The sequence below is a fragment of the Hoplias malabaricus genome, chromosome 18 (genome assembly GCF_029633855.1).
Source record: "Hoplias malabaricus isolate fHopMal1 chromosome 18, fHopMal1.hap1, whole genome shotgun sequence".
NCBI lineage: Eukaryota > Metazoa > Chordata > Actinopteri > Characiformes > Erythrinidae > Hoplias > Hoplias malabaricus.
In genome coordinates this window covers 21,459,402-21,477,843 of record NC_089817.1, presented here as the reverse complement: position 1 = coordinate 21,477,843, position 18,442 = coordinate 21,459,402, and the positions used below count along the sequence as shown (strand labels likewise).

Below are 18,442 nucleotides of genomic sequence, written 5' to 3'. Positions count from 1 at the left end.
AGAGGTGTAGTATGTCATGTGGGTGGCACTTGATCAAATACAACTTGTTTAGAAACCATATCATCAAAGGTTCAAAAGCTATTGGAAATTTATAATGAAAAATGTATCACCACGGGCCAGTAAGTGTTAAATTGACCAAAATAAGAGGTGTAGTATGTCATGTGGATGGCACTTGATCAAATACAATTTGTTTAGAAACCATATCATCAAAGGTTCAAAAGTTATTGAAATTTGTAATGAAAAATGTATAACCACGGGCCAGTAATGGTTAAAGTTATCAAGGTAAGAGATGTAGTATACATCATGTGTGAGGTTCGTCACCTTCGTTTTTACTGTGTAGTGTAGTTTGTAAACGGTCCCTTAGCTCTCGCGGAGATTGCGGCAGCCCATAGAAAACAATATATTTCGTGTTTTTTAAATGGCAAACAATTCTGACATAAACTGAATTGTAGTTGCTTGTCTTGGATCCCAAAAACAATACTTTGCAAGTTTTAAGTCATTTGCATGCACCGTTTGAGAGCTATTGAAGAAAGAAATCTGAATATGAAACCAACTTTACCGGAGTAAAACTGGCGAGGAACTGGCGGAGAGCCGCTGGCGAAGTGTACGCCACTAATAAAACTGGCAAACGAACTCCTACAGCGAATGAATGACGTAATGTTTGAAACTATCCTGATAACGTTAAACAATAGCAGGGAACACCAAAAGAAGATAGTATTTATACATAAAAATTTATAAATCATTATTGCCTTAATACTGCTCGAATACAATGTCTGATATAAAGTCTGCTAAGTGGTTTGTTTAATGGTATATTTATGATTGTCACGCAGCATTAAATAATAAAACAGCATTTCCTTTTCATTATATTATGCTCCCTACTACAAATATGATGTAGTGTTATTCTATTGTTCAAATGTCACGAGTGTGTGTGTTTGTGTTTGTTTGTTTTAAGCCAGGCGGTACGGTGGTTGTCTAAGGGTCCTAAGAGGGAACTTCAGACGAGTGTATGCTGTTGTGATTGGTCGCCACATGTAGACTACACAGCGGGAGCAGTGAGAAGATAGACGGTGAGACATGTGTCTATGTAAAGTTTTTGTCTGTCGACATTAAAGGTTGAATCAAACCAAAAGCACATCATGATTAATTAAAAAGGCATATTTTAAACGGGCACGTTCATGTACGGGTTGTTATTCGGTGGATTAGCCTGTCCGTGGCTTTACCACTGAATGGTAAATAAGCTACTCGGCTCTTTCCCTCCATAGGCATATTTTGTAGCTGGTAATTGTTTTTAGTACCTGCTCGCTGTTGTTTCCAATTAAAAGTAAGGTCTAAAACTATCCCTTCTAAGGGTTTGCCTTACAGAGCGCTGGTTTTTCCAGAAAGAATTCACAGTCTACGCGACGCAGTGTTAACATTCGGCAAAACTTGCTAGTTGTTCAATCTCCAAGTTGCAGTAGTGATCACATTTGTTTTTTTATTCGACTCACATCGGCAGCTCGTAAATTACCCCGTGTTAATTTGAAGAGGTTCAAACGTTCATTGGATTAGTGGCCGACGAAATGAATCAGCGAGAGCTGGATGGTGTATATTTGCCGGTAGCATTGTGCATTTACTCGGTTTTTCACGTTGTTGTTCTACAATTAAGGGCGGCACGGTGGTGCAGCAGGTAGTGGGTTCGATTTCCCACTCTGGGTGATTGTCTGTAAGGAGTGTGCTGTGTTCTCCCTGTGTCTGTGTTGTTTCCCCCGGGTGACTGTCTGTGAGGAGTGTGGTGTGTTCTCCCTGTGTCTGTGTGGGGTTCCTCCGGGTGACTGTCTGTGAGGAGTGTGGTGTGTTCTCCCTGTGTCTGCGTGGGTTTCCTTCAGTTGACTGTCTGTGAGGAGTGTGGTGTGTTCTCCCTGTCTGCGTGGGTTTCCTCCAGGTGACTGTCTGTGAGGAGTTTGGTGTGTTCTCCCTGTGTCTGTGTGGGTTTCCTCCGGGTGCTCCAGTTTCCTCCCACAGTCCAAAAACACACATTGGTAGGTGGATTGGTGACTGAAAAAGTGTCCGTTGGTGTGTGTCTTGCCCTGTGAGGGCGCCAGCCTTCAGGGTGTATTCCCGCCTTGCGCCCAATTCCAGGTAGGCTCTGGACCCAACGCGACCCTGAACTGGATAAGGGTTACAGATAACGTATGAATGAATGTTCTACAATTCGACTGCATCTCTGAATGCTTTGATTGGACCATGTCGTGGTGTTAGTGTGTGTTGTGCTGGAACGAGTAGATAGACACAGCAGGGCTGCTAAAGTTTTTAAACACTGTCAACACTTGAACAAATATTCCTCGTTGGTCCACATTGTAGATGTAAATTTTGAGACAGTAGCTCAACTGTTGGTGGTCCTACTGACCATTGAAGATTAGGGTGAAATCTGTATAAGAAAGTATGCAGATATACAGGAATACAGTCCGTAATTGTAGGACTACAAAATGCACCTGTACGGGAAGTGGAACTATTAAAATGGACAATGAGTGTAGAAACAAGGTAGGTGCTTGTAGTCCAGTTATATTTCAGTTGTATAGCTTCACCTATGAATGCAATTACAAAGTTTTGGAATATTAAAAATCTCATGTTTCACAAATGCATTATTGTTGCAATATGGTTTTATAAACATACAACACAGAACCTTAATTCAACATAAGACTAGTACAGGCAAATTTTATATTGATTTACTTACAACTTGAGCTACAAAAGTATTTGTACTTTGACTCTTAATGAACGTGTCTTGTTTGACCATAATTAATTTAAAACTGTCAATTAATTTCCCTTATAATTGATCTAAAAGTAATCATTCAGGTCATTGATCCAATTGTGCTGATTTTAAAGGCATAGTAATCTAACCTATTTGTAATTTTAACAGGTTTCAGGATGGACTCTGAATACACTTCATTGGCTTTGGCCATGTTGGCTGGTGTTGGATGTGGACTGTGTTGTGGATGGTACCTCAAAGGGTGGCTCAGTAAGCCTGCACGTGGCCTGATGGCTGGTTGTGGAAATCCCAGTGAAAACAGTGTTATGGGAGAGAGTGGCGAATTCAAATTGATTTTGGTAATCCGGAGTGATCTCAAAATGGGGAAAGGCAAAGTGGCAGCTCAGTGCTCTCATGCAGCTGTATCTGCTTACAAGCAGGTCCAGCGCCGAAATCCAGACCTTCTGAAACAGTGGGAATACTGTGGTCAGCCTAAAGTAGTGGTCAAGGCACCAGACGAGGAGAGCCTTATGGAGTTGTTGATGCATGCAAAAGAAGTTGGGCTGACTGTCAGCCTTATTCAGGATGCTGGAAGAACGCAGATTGCTCCAGGTTCAAGGACTGTTCTTGGAGTTGGACCAGGGCCTTCAGATCTCGTGGACAAAGTGACTGGACACTTGAAACTCTACTAGATAACACTTGTACAATTATGCAATTGCTGGGCTTTTTTTCTTTGGTGACATGTGATGAAAGGGTGTATTAAAAGGCCAACATGACAGTATTGATCACCTTGACCGTTTATTTTAGGAAGCAAATAATTCACCTTTCATATGAATACATTTTTTGCAGTATGTGTACACACAGATAAGTCTTCTAACTTCAGGTTTAAATCAGCCATCTCTCTCTCACACTATATTCTTAAACATTTAATCATTAACTTGAACCATTTCAAAATGTTTGACTTTACTCAAGTATCCAGTGGAGACCTGCATGAGTACAATTATGACCTGGAGTTGGTGAGACAATTCTTCACTATTTTTTGCTGATATCACTTCATTAATGGGCATTAAGCTCTACACTACAGCGAGGGGTTTCAAACAGCCTCTCTAATTTATACTTGAGAGGAGATAGTCATTCAAAGTTATCCATCTTATGCTCTAATCAAATTACATATGTGTAATATAGTATAGAAAAATGCAGCTTTTAAAATGTAATAGTTGAGTATGCATTTTATCAAATTGGCAAAATTTTCTTTAAATGCTTAAGTGTGAAAACATGACAAGGATTAATAGATAACATTTTCTCTGTACACTTGGTGACCTAAAATCCATGGAGTGGGGAAGAGAAAAAAGCCCCCCCCCACCACACACACCCCAAATACACATTCTTTTTAATTATGCCTCTGTGAATGGAATGGTCCCAAAAGAAGAGTACTGTTTACTGAACAAAAATTTTAACTGTGGTGACTTTCTTGGGAAACCTGCATAGGCTGGGAAAAGAACAATTTACTTTGAGTCTTATTGTCCATATGCATTAAAAAAAAAACAAAAAACATGTATACATAAACACCACACTGCCCCAATGTGGAAAGTATTATTGTTATTTGTCAAGTAGTGTTTGTTTATTGATGTGGCTCTTCAAATATTTTTTTAAACATTTTAATGTTGTTTGAATATACAACAGTTAAATGCATTTTACAGACGGACTGAACAAGCTGCTCACACACCAAAAAGAGATTCTATATTAGTATTACCTTCTCTCTACAGAGTGCAAATTGGACGTTTGCTCTTTGCACTTGACACAAAACATTTCCATAAAAAAAAGTAGGCGTGAGATTTTTAACACATAGAATGTGGGGGCGGGGGTATTTTTGATGAATGCAGAAAGAGTCCTTCATGACAGCGTAAAAAGGAAAACAAATTATTAAAAAGTAGAAAAATAACTTTGCTCATATCTCCTGCAAGGACAAAGGACAGGATGGGGCTGGTGAGGAAGGTGTGGGAAGAAATGGATGGGCTGAACCATGCGGCAGCATTTCAGAGGAGGTATGGAGGTGGTCCTTACATGCTGTAACCAAAGTTGGTCTGGGCCTGAGGAGCCTGGCCGTAATTGGCTTGTGCTGTGTAACCATAGCCATAAGCCTGCTGTGGTGGTATGGGCACACTTGGGCCAGCAGTCAGCATCAGCTGGGGTGTGCCTGTAAAGACAGAGTGAATAGGGTCAATGATAGGTTTCTTTATTTAAAAAAAATGAATGTCAACTCAACTGTTCATATGTAATTTAAAATAAACAGCTCAAACATAATTCTAAATTAAATCAATACTATGATAAGTATCAATTAAGCAACAACAGTGTCACATCTATTATCTTATGTTCGGTCTTTTTTTTTTTTTTTTTTTTTTCCCCTGATAGGAAAAACCAAAAGTTTTTACCTTACTTTTTAATCTCTGAATTGTAATGGAAAATAAGACAATATTTCAAGTGATGAGTGAGACAAGCATTTTTAGGCAAATTTATATATTTTTATATATTTGCCCCCATTTTAGTCATTGCCAGCTCCATCAAAGTCTGTATCTTTAATTTCTAAACCATGCAGCAAGAGCCTTCTCACCGGCAGTGTATAAAATTACACCCCAATTATTTATTTAACGTAAAAATACTTAGAATACGTCGACGTGCTCTGGTATTCAAAATTAAATGCTTTAGAATGTGCTATATAGGTAGGTTTTTTATGGAAAAAAGGAACTACAGAATTCAGATTAGCCTTTTGAATAACCTCAAAATACAGTACGAATGAATCAACTTATGATTTTTCCAAGATACGAGCCTCCGCTCAGTCATTATTTTTTTTTTTTTCGCTTCAAGATGTTGAGCCGAGGTCTGAGTTACGAGCAAACGACCTTATGCAACCCTCAACTAGACAGCCCAGCGAGCATTCAGTTCACTTGGTTATCTTGTCGTGCAAGCATCTCTGTCTTATCTCTGTTTTTTATAGCATTGTGTGTGTGTAGCGAGTAAGTTAGGTTAAGCAATAGAGCACGAAGAGGAGACCAAAATATAAAAAAATAAACAAAAATATTCTCCACCTCCAGCAGCATATCTGTATGATTTTCAAGGTAAACATACTTAATAGAACCAGTTTATTTTTATACATTCTCTTTTATAATGTATTTTTTTTTATACATTGTTATTTATAAATTACATTTTTCTTATTAACCGATTAATAACATTTCAATTCATTTTAATGGGGAAATTTAATTTGATATATTTGCAAATTGAGTTATGAGCTCAAACACAGAACAAATTAAGCTCTAAGTTAACGTACTACTGTACAGGCCAAGATGAAGAACCATTAGCACAGCTTGTGCCAATTACATGGATGTTATTGTTAGGCTTACTTAGTTATTAATCGTAGGCATGACTGAAGAGAAATCTAGCTGTTTATACTTAAATTTTCCTGAATATTGTTTCACCTGATGCCCCAAAATATTTCCCTATAGCACAAACATTTCTACAATCATATTTGGCTACAGATGAACACAAAACAATAACTCCTGCACTACAAATAAACTCTGCTGCTGTTTACCTTAAACCATTCCACTAGTATCAAAACTGAAAATAGGTTTAAAACCTGCAGAAAATGTCTGATTACTTATCCAATGGTAATAGTTCCAAAAACGTTTCACTGTTCAACTAAATAAGGTAAATAAATCAATTCAATGTTCATTTAAATCAGCACATTTTTAGAATGAATGTAGGATAAATGAGTTTGTTAACTAGTTAGCTGTTTAATTTTAGGCCTTACACACCACCAACATAAGCATTGATCTTAACTACAATATTTCAGCAAAACATCTCGTCATTCTCATTTAAACCACAATATTTTAGCTACTTATTTACTAATTTTATTTTAAATGAAAAGATTTTTGTCTTCTGTGCTTTGTGGCCACTTTAGCTTTTCCTTGATCTGTATCTAAAGGCTCATTTATATTCCCTCTGCGTACAGAAACGTACAAGTGCGCTTCAAGCGAAAAAACCGTTACTGCCCACATACTTCCTTGCGTCAGCTCCGTTGCCATGGTTGTTGAGCAACACATTCAATGGAGGGCAGTTCGTAGTAAAAGTCAAACATGGTGACGGCAGAGGAACTTGTAGTTCTTTATTTAATTTTAAAAACGACGAAATAGGTAGCTTTCTAGTTGCCGATGTTTGGTGAGGCCATTAAATACTGCGCAACATTTGGACGGAAAATTTTATTCACTTGTCTTACCAATGAGGGAAATAGATGACGAATGTCATTTCCAATACTTTCGGATGTCTGCCAGGGCATTCGATAACTTGCTTTGCCAGGTAGCCTCACATCAGGCAGAGAACTCGCACTGTGCGCCTGTGAGTGAGGCAGAGTGATTAGCATCACCATTCACATCCTGCCCGCACAGACTCCAGTGGTATTGCTCCGTCACGTTCGCATACGTAAACTTTTAGAAAACGTGCAGATTATGTACGAATTGAACGCAGAGTATGGACAGAAGGCTCCATCCATATCCGTTTTTAACGTTGAGCATAAATGAGCCTTAACTCTGGAAGGGAAGGGCTCCTGGAGATGCAAAAGTTGCCTTAACAAAGCTTAACCCCAATCAAAAAACACCTAAAAACATCTGGCTGCAGACATGCAGTCTCTGCCTCACATGCACCACCAAGGTTCTGTGTTGTATGTGTATAAAAACAGTTCACAATCTGCCACAGAAACTGAATTGCATTGGGTCTGTTGGCTGGAGAAGAGAGAGGAATGTGTGTGCACGCAGTTACAGGTGTGGCTGATGTGAAAAACTATTGATTAAAGCAGTCTAATGCACATGGTCTGGTGTGAAATTAGGTTTGTAGTATTTGTCAAATATTTTGTATCATCACAATTGAGATTTTGGCACATTATTTAACACTATTTAGCTGTATTTATACATTCTTGTTCATAATTAATTTTTATATATAATATTGTGTGTGTGAAATCTACACAGAATAATGGAAATTAGGTTTTGTTACAGGGATTGAGAAAATGACAACTACCATGAGTATATTCTGTTAGTTTGAAAAAGCCAAAACAAGCCACGTACTGTTGGGCAACAAGACTAACAATGAATGGGCGTTAGTGTTGTCACACTGATAATAATGGAATGAAATAGTAATATGGCAACATGCTCTGCTGCAGGTAACTGATTCAAAGCTAGGTTACATCCAGGAAATCCCTACAGTAGTGATACAGGCATCATATATAGCACCAGAAATTGATACAGCAATGATATGGTCATCCTACACAGCACAGAAATCGACAAAAATGAGACTGTACAGATCTTTCCCGACTCGTTAAACAGAAACAGAGTGTACATCTGGCAAGGAGTGCATATCTGCAGCCAGACTATTGGGACAATTTGGCCACACTGACAGAGTCACACAATAAGATAAGCACTTTACCTGCATGACATGTACAGATACAACTATATTCAAATCATGCATCACTAGGGTGTGTTAATATTTTACTAAATTTAACGGATCTTACCGTAAACAATGGGCTGTGACTCTGTTGCTTGCTCCTCCTGTTTCCTTACAGACTCAGATGTCTCCAGCTTGTCCACCTTAGAAAAATGAAAAAGAACATATTTCAACATTTCATCCCCTTAGAATTATAAGGATCTATCTGATATTTTTGTAAAAAATTTTGCTATTCACATATTATGTGACAACTTTGTTTAAAATTCTACACATTTTTTAACCTTTTTGGTCTTTCTAAACACATACTGTTCTTGAAGGTTCTATCTGTAAGACACTCAGCATTTTGAATACATACAGGAAGACCAGTCTGGTTCTGTTTTTTTGTCATGTGACCACGCAGTTCACTGAAGCAGCAAAGATGATGAAAAACTTAAACTTAACTGTATATTGTCCTGAAAAAAATAAAGCAATGATGTGACAATTAAATGAATTAGTGAATTTCAGTTAATAATAATTTCTAAGTTTGTACAACTGCATAACATCTTAAAGTCTTACATTTTATAAATATTTATTCTGAAAGGTACCTGGAGCCTGAAAGGTAAATTAGATTACGATATATTTGAATTGATGGGGCCTAAATCACAACATAAGTATTAATTTCATTTTTCCATCTGTCCATCTTTTTCTCTCAAAAGATAAAAATATTTTGGTGTAGAGTTAACATTTCTGATATAAAACCAAACTTACCATATTTTCCGCACTATAAGGCGCACCTTCATTGAATGACCTATTTTAAAACTTTGTCCATATATAAGGCGCACCGGATTATAAGGCGCATACAATAGACGCTACAGTAGAGGCTGGGGGTTACGTTACGCATCAATTAGATGGAGCTGCGCTAAAGGGAATGTCAACAAAACAGTCAGATAGGTCAGTTCAACTTTATTAATAGATTACAACCCAGCGTAGTTTAAGGTAAAACATGTAGTGCAATGTTAATATACCCCACATAGTGGGGGGGGGGACTTTTCCTCGATTCAATAATAATAATAATAATCACAATATAGTAACACTCGAAATAGTGCAAAGCGATAACAATATATCAATAACTCAACGTTGCTCAAACGTTAAAATCACACAACACACAAAATAAACACGTAAAGCTCACTTTACTAAGTTATTCCTCTATTCCCGTGTTCTTCTGCGTGACTGATCGCCTTGAGTTTAAACTCTGCGTCATATGCGTGTCTCTTAATAGGAGCCATTTTGGGGTCTTTACATAAAAAACAAATGGAAATGAAATATATATACCGGTATATATCCAGCATGCACCGCGCGCGGAAGAAAATGAAGTAAGCGGCTGCTTACCGTAGTTGCGAGACCTGGCTCAATATTGGTCCATATATAAGGCGCACCGGATTATAAGGCGCACTGTCGGCTTTTGAGATAATTTGAGTTTTTTAGGTGCGCCTTATAGTGCGGAAAATACGGTAATACAGTGTTTATACTGAGCTGCTACATTTGCTTGATGGAGCCGTTTACTACAGTCTCTGGTTGCTGTCTAACTTGAAGGAAATTTAAACTCATGGGTCCTACCTAAAATTGACTTCTGCACTGGACAGAATATTTAGGAATGCCATTTATACCAATTTACTATTTTCATGTTTTGCCTTTTATTTATAGAACCTTATAATTCCAAGGAGAAAGTGAGTTTTTAGGATTAATATGTTCTATTAGCATTTAACCCGTCACCCAAAAATCCTTTATTTACATATATGAAAGGATTTGTAAATTATACATAATTTAATAATTTAATTATATTATTCATGACCCTGACCAGGATGAAGTGGTTGCAGAAGGTGAATTAAGATCCAAGTTATTAAACATCAACCACACCTAGCAAAATTAGTTTTCCTTATTTATAAACTTCAAGGTCATAAATTAAAATAACTGCATAGGCAGAGAAAAGATGCATTAAAGTCCGCAGAGCTGCATGCCATGGTCCCACAATTCCATTACTGGATTTTACTACAGCGTTCCCATAGTTCAAAGAGAACGATTACATAGAAAGTTAAAGCCATTAGGCAAATAAGCAAACTAATTAAACAAAATTACATTAAAAAAATTTTATAAATAATTTAAAAAAAATAAAAGGTAAGATGTATAAATAGATCATTGTAACATCATGTAAATCACAGAATCTATGCTGTGATTGTGCACTCACAAATAATATTTACTTTGTTGCTGTAGCACACTGGATTTGAAGTTGTAAAGAAAAATATATCCACTAGCAACTATCTGAGGTTTTAAGCATAAACTGGCTTCATAGTGGTTACTCTGAAAATTGTCAGACACTGGGCCGAGCGGGTCCATGCCCCCCCCCCCCCCCCCCCCCTTAATTTGAGTTCTAGCACAATAAGTTAATACAGGCCCATGTTTAATTAACTTTTTGGGACAGAAAGGTTAGTAACAAACTTTATTTAATTTTTTTTCAAAATGTAACTTTTGCAAAAACATGCCAAAATGATGCCCCATGGACTAGTAAGTCATTAACCATAATCTTATATATAAAATTATAATGTTGTAGCACCATCTGGTGTCCTTACTACTGTCACATTAAATGTAATATTTCATTTTCCCACAAGAGATTTAATAATTATTGCGTAGTCTGCTGAACAGTTATAGGTATTAAGTTTTGAAATGCAAACACATTTGAATGTAAACTAGTCTCTGGATATTTACCTAAAGAGAAACTATGTCTCATCATACAACTCCCCTCACACCTCCTGTTCCTTATTTCCTTGACCATCACCCTTATCACACCTACCCCTCCTCTCACCCCTATTCTTCCTCCTATCCCTCCCCTGATTTCCATTTTCTCTCACCTTTCCCCCCTTCCTCTGTCTTACACAGTCTTCATCAATCAAAAGGGCTGAGATTGAACTTGAGGGGTGGACAGGGGACCAGGACTACTACCTATTGACCAAGTAACAAGTCTGATATCAAAAAGTTACATTTTTTCACAACTGACCTCTGAGTAAATACTGTTCATTTCATCGCAAAGTTGAGACACCCTGCAGACTGCAGTGTAAACCAAGTTGCTTGTTGATACACTATTTTCACTGAGATATTCTATATATTAATTTTGAAAATGTAAAATGGGACCCCTAGTGGCTATCGTTACAAGTTTTTTTATGCACTTAGGAAGTGTCAAACACCTTAATCATATGCACAACTACCTAGCAACACCTTATCAACTACAGGAAAACACATTTGACACCACCTAAAATAACATAGCAACAGCGTGGTGGCTACATAGCAACCACCAGGTTGTCACACCCTAACGACCAGGTTGTTGCTGCTGTGGATTTTGTTGCCTGTAAAAATATTTTCTTTTGCTATTTGAAAAACAGCTAGTCACAACTCTAGCCATTCTAGTCACAATACTCAGTTTCAACTGCCATCTTGACTTTTGTTTTATTGTTTGTGTTTTTTAAACAAACTATAAAGAGGAAATAGATGAGTATGAGTGGATGCAATCACTTATTTTCTCTCTCTCTCCATTTTTCTTTCTTTCTTTCTAATGTGGGAGGAAACCGGAGCACCCAGAAGAAACCCACACAGACACAGCGAGAACACTCCAAACCCCACACAGATATTCACCTGGAGCAGGATTTGAATCCCCAACCACAAATCCTTGAAGTGTTACAGCAAAACTGCTGTGCCACTTGTAATTAACTTTTAGTTTAGTTGAACTGTATTAGCCTACATTAATATTCTAAGAGGAAAATATGCTTTGCACCATAGTTAGCTTATATGTCCCTGGTCAGGTAAACAAAATAAATAATAAAAACCTAAAAATATACAGTACAAAATTATCAAAACACAATTTCAATTTATAACCCACTCACACCCCTAAATTCCTCTATCCCATCCAATCCAAATACAAACAAATCCTCAATAATCATCTATATGTAATCCTTAACAATCAAATAACAGTGTAATTAATACAAACAATTTATTTCACTATAAACTCTTAAAAATCATACTACTTTTCAGATTAACAGTTAGTACTAGGAATGCACCAATCCCATATTAGGATCAGGTATCATTTTGATATTAAAATTAGCTGGATCCTGTATTGGACATTAGGCTGATCCATGGACAAAACAGAGACTTTACTTTGAAACAATGAACACAGAAAGTGGAGACATGGTGTCCCACTGAGTCACATGACTACATGTACAACATTTCAGAAACACTGGGCATTAGGGAAAAGCTTTCAGCAGAACAGTGCTAAAATCGCAAGACTGGCACACACGTGATTTGTTTGTTTGACAAAATGAAATGACTTATTTTCAGATTCAAATGTATTTATTTTAATTTATTTTACGATTGACTCCTTTTTATTTTGAATGCTGTGCCAAGGTCCTACACAACTTATTTTAGTGACAAATAAATAGCCAGTCTGTACATTTATATATGTATTAATTTGTTATATTTTGTTTTACATGGTTAATACTTAATTACTATATTAATTGCTTAATGTTTAAGTCTCTCCCACATAACGAAGCAAGGTGTTTATTTATTGAACAATGGTAACAGATATCAGTTAATATGCAACTTCATATATCAGCATTGGATTTGAAAAGGTTGGATCAGTGCATCTCTTAGTAGTACATTCCATTGTTTAATAGCTTTGTTAGAAAAATCAGATTGTACAAAAGATGTAACCTTTGAAGGAATTTTACACTGCCATCTGGAGACTGACATTAGTCATGCACTGATTCTCCCAAAAAAACTGTACAAATTTCTTCAAACAAAAATGCAGTGAAAAATGAAAAAGCTTCAGATTTGATAATTTCAGGAAAATATAATGCTGTTCCAGTAGAACTTTTTAGGAGCTAAATTAAGCACCCTTACAACTGGCAATGTTAAAAAGTTAAACAGCTTACAGAAAATGGACACAATTTGTATAAAGCAAAGTTTACCACCTTAATGAGGTGCTGGGTGGCCAGCACAGAATTAGAATATATCCACCATGATATTAAGCACATTTCTCTGAGCGCCACAAAGATTCCATATTACCATAAAATATGTAGCCAAAAACTTGTACAAACACCACACCAATCTTGCACATGGTGTGTACTATTTAATTCAGGAATCTTCAGACACCATATATTACAAATGTCTATGGAGGGGGGAAAAAATACTTTACATACATACATACATACATGCATGCATATACACACACACACACACACACTTTAGGAGCATGCTCACCTTGCTGAGGTACTCCCTCATAACCTGGATGAAGTATGGCATGGAGAAGTCTATGATGTTATGCCTCCAGGCAGTCTCCAGCACTACATCAGGTCGGAGCAGGTCATAGCAGGTGAAGAGGCAAGCAGCGAAACATTCTTTTTTCTCTTCTAGCAGGAACCATTGCAGCAGCTCCTCTGCCAGCTGTGTGTCCTTTGACTCGGAAGCATATTGCATTGCATCCTGACAAATGACATCAAAGTACAAAAAATAAACACATAAAAACCCATAAATATATGTGCAGTAGGAATTTAAATATTAAATCACACTCATTCCTTGATCACAGGGATCTTTTAGGATGGACAGGCTTCTCTTTCAAGGTGAGGATGGTCCAATATGCAGTAGTTGGGTTACGGAAACAAGAGCATGTTACTCCAATGTTGGCATCACTCCACTGGTTCCCAGTTGTTTTTAGAGTTTGTTTTAACATCCTGCTTTTAGTTTATAAATTTCTCCATAGCATAGCCTAACCATTTGGTGGACTTGTTTATTCCCTATACCCGTGTGGTCCCTTAGATCGGTTGTCCGGAAATCAAGGCTAAAGCAGAGGGGGACCATGCTTTTGCTGTGGCAGGCCTTACGCTCCAAAATTAGATACCGCTGCAGATTTGCATGGAACCCACTTTATCCCAATTTTAATCAAGGCCTCCTACTTATTTTGTTTGAGTTCTGTCCTAGTTTTATTATTCTTTAAAAAATAAAAAAATTAAATGTGCTTTATAAATAAAATTGACACTGACATTAACTGTATTTTAGAAAGCTTTAAACATGGCTCAGCCAACTAGATTTCAGAACCAGAAATGTTTTTCATAATAAATATTTTGATGGGTTGCCAGTTAATCTGTGACTAATGGCAGTGGGTCACTGGTCAAGATATTCCTGTAATTTTATTTAGTTTTGCAGGCCAATTTTCAACTATGTTACATATTGATTAACTGATGTGTTGTTAAGTGTATTTCAAGGCATATTTAGCAAATTTAATGCAACAAAATAATTACCTGTACGAGTAAGAGTAAACAGAGCCTTTACGTTGTATTAATCCAATAAACCCAGTCTAAGCTCCAGGCCTTTGATGTTATGTACAAATTTGCCCACATGTATTGTACTCATTTTCTGACAGTACAGAGACCAATATTGACCCAGATATTTACCATATATATGCATTTAATAAAACGTCTTTCAACCTACTCCTACTATTCTTCATTAAAGTTGCACAGACCTCTTAGTGTGATTTAATATGATTTACAAATATAAAAACAAATAAGATTTGGTACTAAACAAAAAAAAAAAAAAAAAAAAAAAATCAGGTACATCCTCTCTTTATTTTGGCATGTGATGGAACACCTAAACCCTCAGAGGTAAATAAGAATACATATTTCAGGGCTGGTATCATTTCTGTACATAAAAAATACATATTGGTTGCACTACAATTGTGTGGAATAATCTGATGAGCCTTGAGGGATATTAATGACCTAAACCCAATCAATGTCATGGTACCAAAGGCTAAAATTGTATTTAGGATATGGGGCCATGATTAACTCCTATAAATTGGCTATGCAGGAGAGCTAAAAACTAAAAGTGAATAGCTGGCCTTAAGGGCGGTGTGAGTAACTGAAAAGTGCAATTCGCAATGTGTCAAAAGTTCAGGAACTTGGAAGAAATTCACATTAGATTATGGAACATAAGGCGTTTCCTTTATTTCCATTTTCATTCTTGGATTCTGTGTAAAGTGGTTCTAATGACAGGACATACCTTGTAGAGCTTGTCCTTCTTGCAGAGCTCCACACTCTGCTTCCAGCGGTTGTTGCCTTTAAAGAGGTAAGCAGCAATTCTCCTGAACTCGATGAGTTCGTGTTTCTCCATGCGTTGAGCCAGTGCAATGTTATCAAAGTTATCATATGCATCTATAGATGTCCTAAGTGCCTATATATGGTTTGGAGAAAAAAGAAAAATGTACAAACAAAACAACAAAAAAAGTTAAATTTTTACATAATTAAAATTATGTCCTTTTGGCCTTGGCTTTCCCCAAATACTGAATCTTTAAGCAATCTCTAAAACATTTCAGAGTACTAGAAACTGATTTCTGAATATCTTCTTTCCAATTGCATACTATTACTAACAGACTACTGGGTCAGTAATAACAGATTTCTAAACTGTAAACTATTGTTTTTCAAAGCGCACATTTTCATGGCTTGGTACCTGCTACACTCAACACAACTCTTCTCAGTTCTAATTGCATAGTCCCTGGGTGGAATTCTTCATTTCACTGTGCAGCTAAGTCTCTCTGCATCTACTGGTGAAATGCACAATAACATTCCTGTGGAAGCAATACCTAAATATGGGTATGAATCGACCAATTCTGCAAAATTACTTGAAATTGAATATTTTAACTTTGACTTCCATTGTCATTTAAGAAGGTTGTCCTTCTCCTATAAAGGTTGCTATTTTATATCTATATACAGCACCCTCCATAATTATTGGCACCCCTGGTTAAGAAGTGTTTTTTGGCTTCTAATACATTCTTAAAAATAAATAAATAATAATAATAATATAGGACAATGCAAAAAAGGATAAAAATCTAAGCTTTAAGTGTCTTTATTTTGTGGGGGAAAAAAAAATCATTAAGAAATAAATTTTTCTAATGAAATCATGTGTGCCACAATTATTGGTGCCCCTTTGTACAACCTCCTTTTGCCAACAAGACAACACAATCTTTTCCTATAACTCTTCACAAGATAGGAGAGTACAGAAAGAGGGGTCTTCGACCATTCCTCTTTACACAACCTCTCTAAATTGTCCTGGGTCTTCTATGCACTCTCCTCTTCAGCTCACCCCATAGGTTTTCTATTGGGTTGAGGTCTGGGGACTGAGATGGCCATGAGAGGAGCTTGATTTTGTGCCTTGTGAACCATTTTTGAGTACATTTGGCCACATGTTCAGGGTCAATATCTTGCTGAAAGACCCATTGACGACCCCATCTTCAGCTTTCAGGCAGAGGCCACCAAATTCTGATTCACAATGTCCTGATATTTCAAATAGTTCATGATCCAATGTATCCTTACAATGTTCCCTGGTCCTTTGAAGGAGAAACAGGCCTGGGCATCACCGATCCTCCCCCAAACTTAAGTGGACATGAGGTGTTTTTCTGCGTACTCATCCTTGGTGTTACATCAGACCCACTTAGAGTGTTTGTTGCCAAAAAGCTCTATCTTGGTCTCATCTGACCAAAGCACACGGTCCCAGTTAAGATTCTCCGTGCATGCCCCCCAACAGCTCGTTGGCATGTAGAGAGTGCCTGATGGTGGTTTGGGAGACTTCGTAATCCCAAGATGCTACTATTTTATTCAATCCTCTTACAGTGAACTTTGGAGAACTTTTACTTTTCTTACCATCCTTCTCACTGTGCATGGTGGTGTTGTGCCGAATTCAGCACCCCCGCCGCGAGATGCATTTCCGGTATATTTAGTCCTAAGGGAGGTTAATCGGCGTTTTATGACAAAACGGGCAAAATATGCTGTTAAATATAATGTTCATTTCCGTCAAAATAAAAATAAATCGCCTTTTCCCCAGTAAAAACACTCTAGATATTGAGATGTAAAAAAGAAAAGGTCGCTTGTAAATAATAAAATGATATAATCTACATGCACCGCTGCTTTTTCTGAAGTCAGCTTCGACTTATTCTAAAACAAACGTGTACGTTCATTTTCTGACCACAATGAAACTCCTACATATCCTGTCGCAATTTTTATGGAATATTTAAACACTGGAAATAAATAGGAATATAGGACAAAAGCAGCGAATTGTAAATAAAATTACCACTTCATTACTGAACTTGCTAAATGTTATATCCATGAAAATGTACACATGCTGCCACTGCCTGAACATAACTGCAATATTAATAGTTGAATTAGAAAGAAATGTACCCAATTTTAATTCTGGCTACATTTCTGTTTTTGCCATGAAACTTATACAGGTATTTTACATTGATCCTATAGGTGTACTGACAAAAGCAAACCATATTTGTGTGTACAGAAAGAGAGTTATGATGGGGTGCTTTTTAAGGCAGTCCACCTGCCTGAAAAGGCACCCCCTCTTAATTCTGGCTACATTACTGTTATAACCATGAAACTTATACAGGTATTTTACATTGATCCTATGGGTGTACTGACAAAAACAAACCATATTTGTGTGTACAGAAAGAGAGTTATGATGGGGTGCTTTTTAAGGCAGTCCATCTACATGAAAATGCACCCCTGCTTAATTCTGGCTACACTGCATAGAGACTACATGTGTCCAGCATGCAAATAGGGGTGTTCTTCTTTCTAACATCTCATGTTTTTTTGGTTAAATATACTTGAATCTTTTAAAGTTGGTTTATTTGCAAATGTAAGGTATGTATATATGTATACAGTATTGTGTTCATTTTCAGATAAAAGTACTTTAAGATAATTTAAAAAATGTTTGATTGTTATAATAGTTTTAATATTTGTTTTTTATTTATTAACATGCTTTTGTATATATTGTCATTAAAATAATTGCCATAATAATATATTATTATGCTACAAGTTTGCTTGAACTTGTTTCTAGATCCATCCATCCATCCATTATCCACCGCTTATCCGGGTCCGGGTCGCGGGGGAAGCAGTCGGAGCAAAGAAACCCAGACCTCCCTCTCCCCAGCCACCGACTCTAGCTCCTCCGGGGGTATACCGAGGCGTTCCCAGGCCAGTCAAGACATATAGTCTCTCCAGCGTGTTCTTGGTCTGCCCCGGGGCCTCCGCCCCATTGGACATGCCCGGAACACCTCACCAGGAAGGCGTCCAGGAGGCATCCGAACCAGATGCCCGAACCACCTCAACTGGCTCCTCTCGACGTGGAGGAGCAACGGCTCCACTCCGAGTCTCTCCC

At 37.3% G+C, this 18,442-nt stretch overlaps 2 protein-coding genes across 3 annotated transcripts in view; one reads left to right on the top strand and one right to left on the bottom strand.

Annotated features, from left to right (window-relative positions):
* Window positions 1-609: 609 nt before the first annotated feature.
* Window positions 610-3,541, top strand: ptrh2 (peptidyl-tRNA hydrolase 2). The gene is made up of 3 exons (XM_066651224.1): window positions 610-654; window positions 957-1,067; window positions 2,897-3,541. The coding sequence occupies exon 3, from the start codon at window positions 2,905-2,907 to the stop codon at window positions 3,415-3,417; it is 513 nt and encodes a 170-aa protein (XP_066507321.1). The 5' UTR covers window positions 610-654; window positions 957-1,067; window positions 2,897-2,904; the 3' UTR covers window positions 3,418-3,541.
* Window positions 3,542-4,288: 747 nt separating this feature from the next.
* Window positions 4,289-18,442, bottom strand: part of cltca (clathrin, heavy chain a (Hc)) — a 72,369-nt gene continuing 58,215 nt past the window's right edge. Inside the window, exons 29-32 of one of the 2 annotated variants that reach the window (XM_066651222.1) lie at window positions 15,287-15,457; window positions 13,496-13,717; window positions 8,280-8,355; window positions 4,289-4,922 (exon numbers count right to left, since the gene is read on the bottom strand). In XM_066651222.1, the coding sequence (XP_066507319.1) occupies window positions 4,786-4,922; window positions 8,280-8,355; window positions 13,496-13,717; window positions 15,287-15,457 (606 nt within the window). In that variant the 3' untranslated portion in view covers window positions 4,289-4,785. Of the gene's footprint in view, window positions 4,923-6,978; window positions 7,113-8,279; window positions 8,356-13,495; window positions 13,718-15,286; window positions 15,458-18,442 lie in introns of those variants that run through there. The other variant, XM_066651223.1, reaches the window with a different exon arrangement.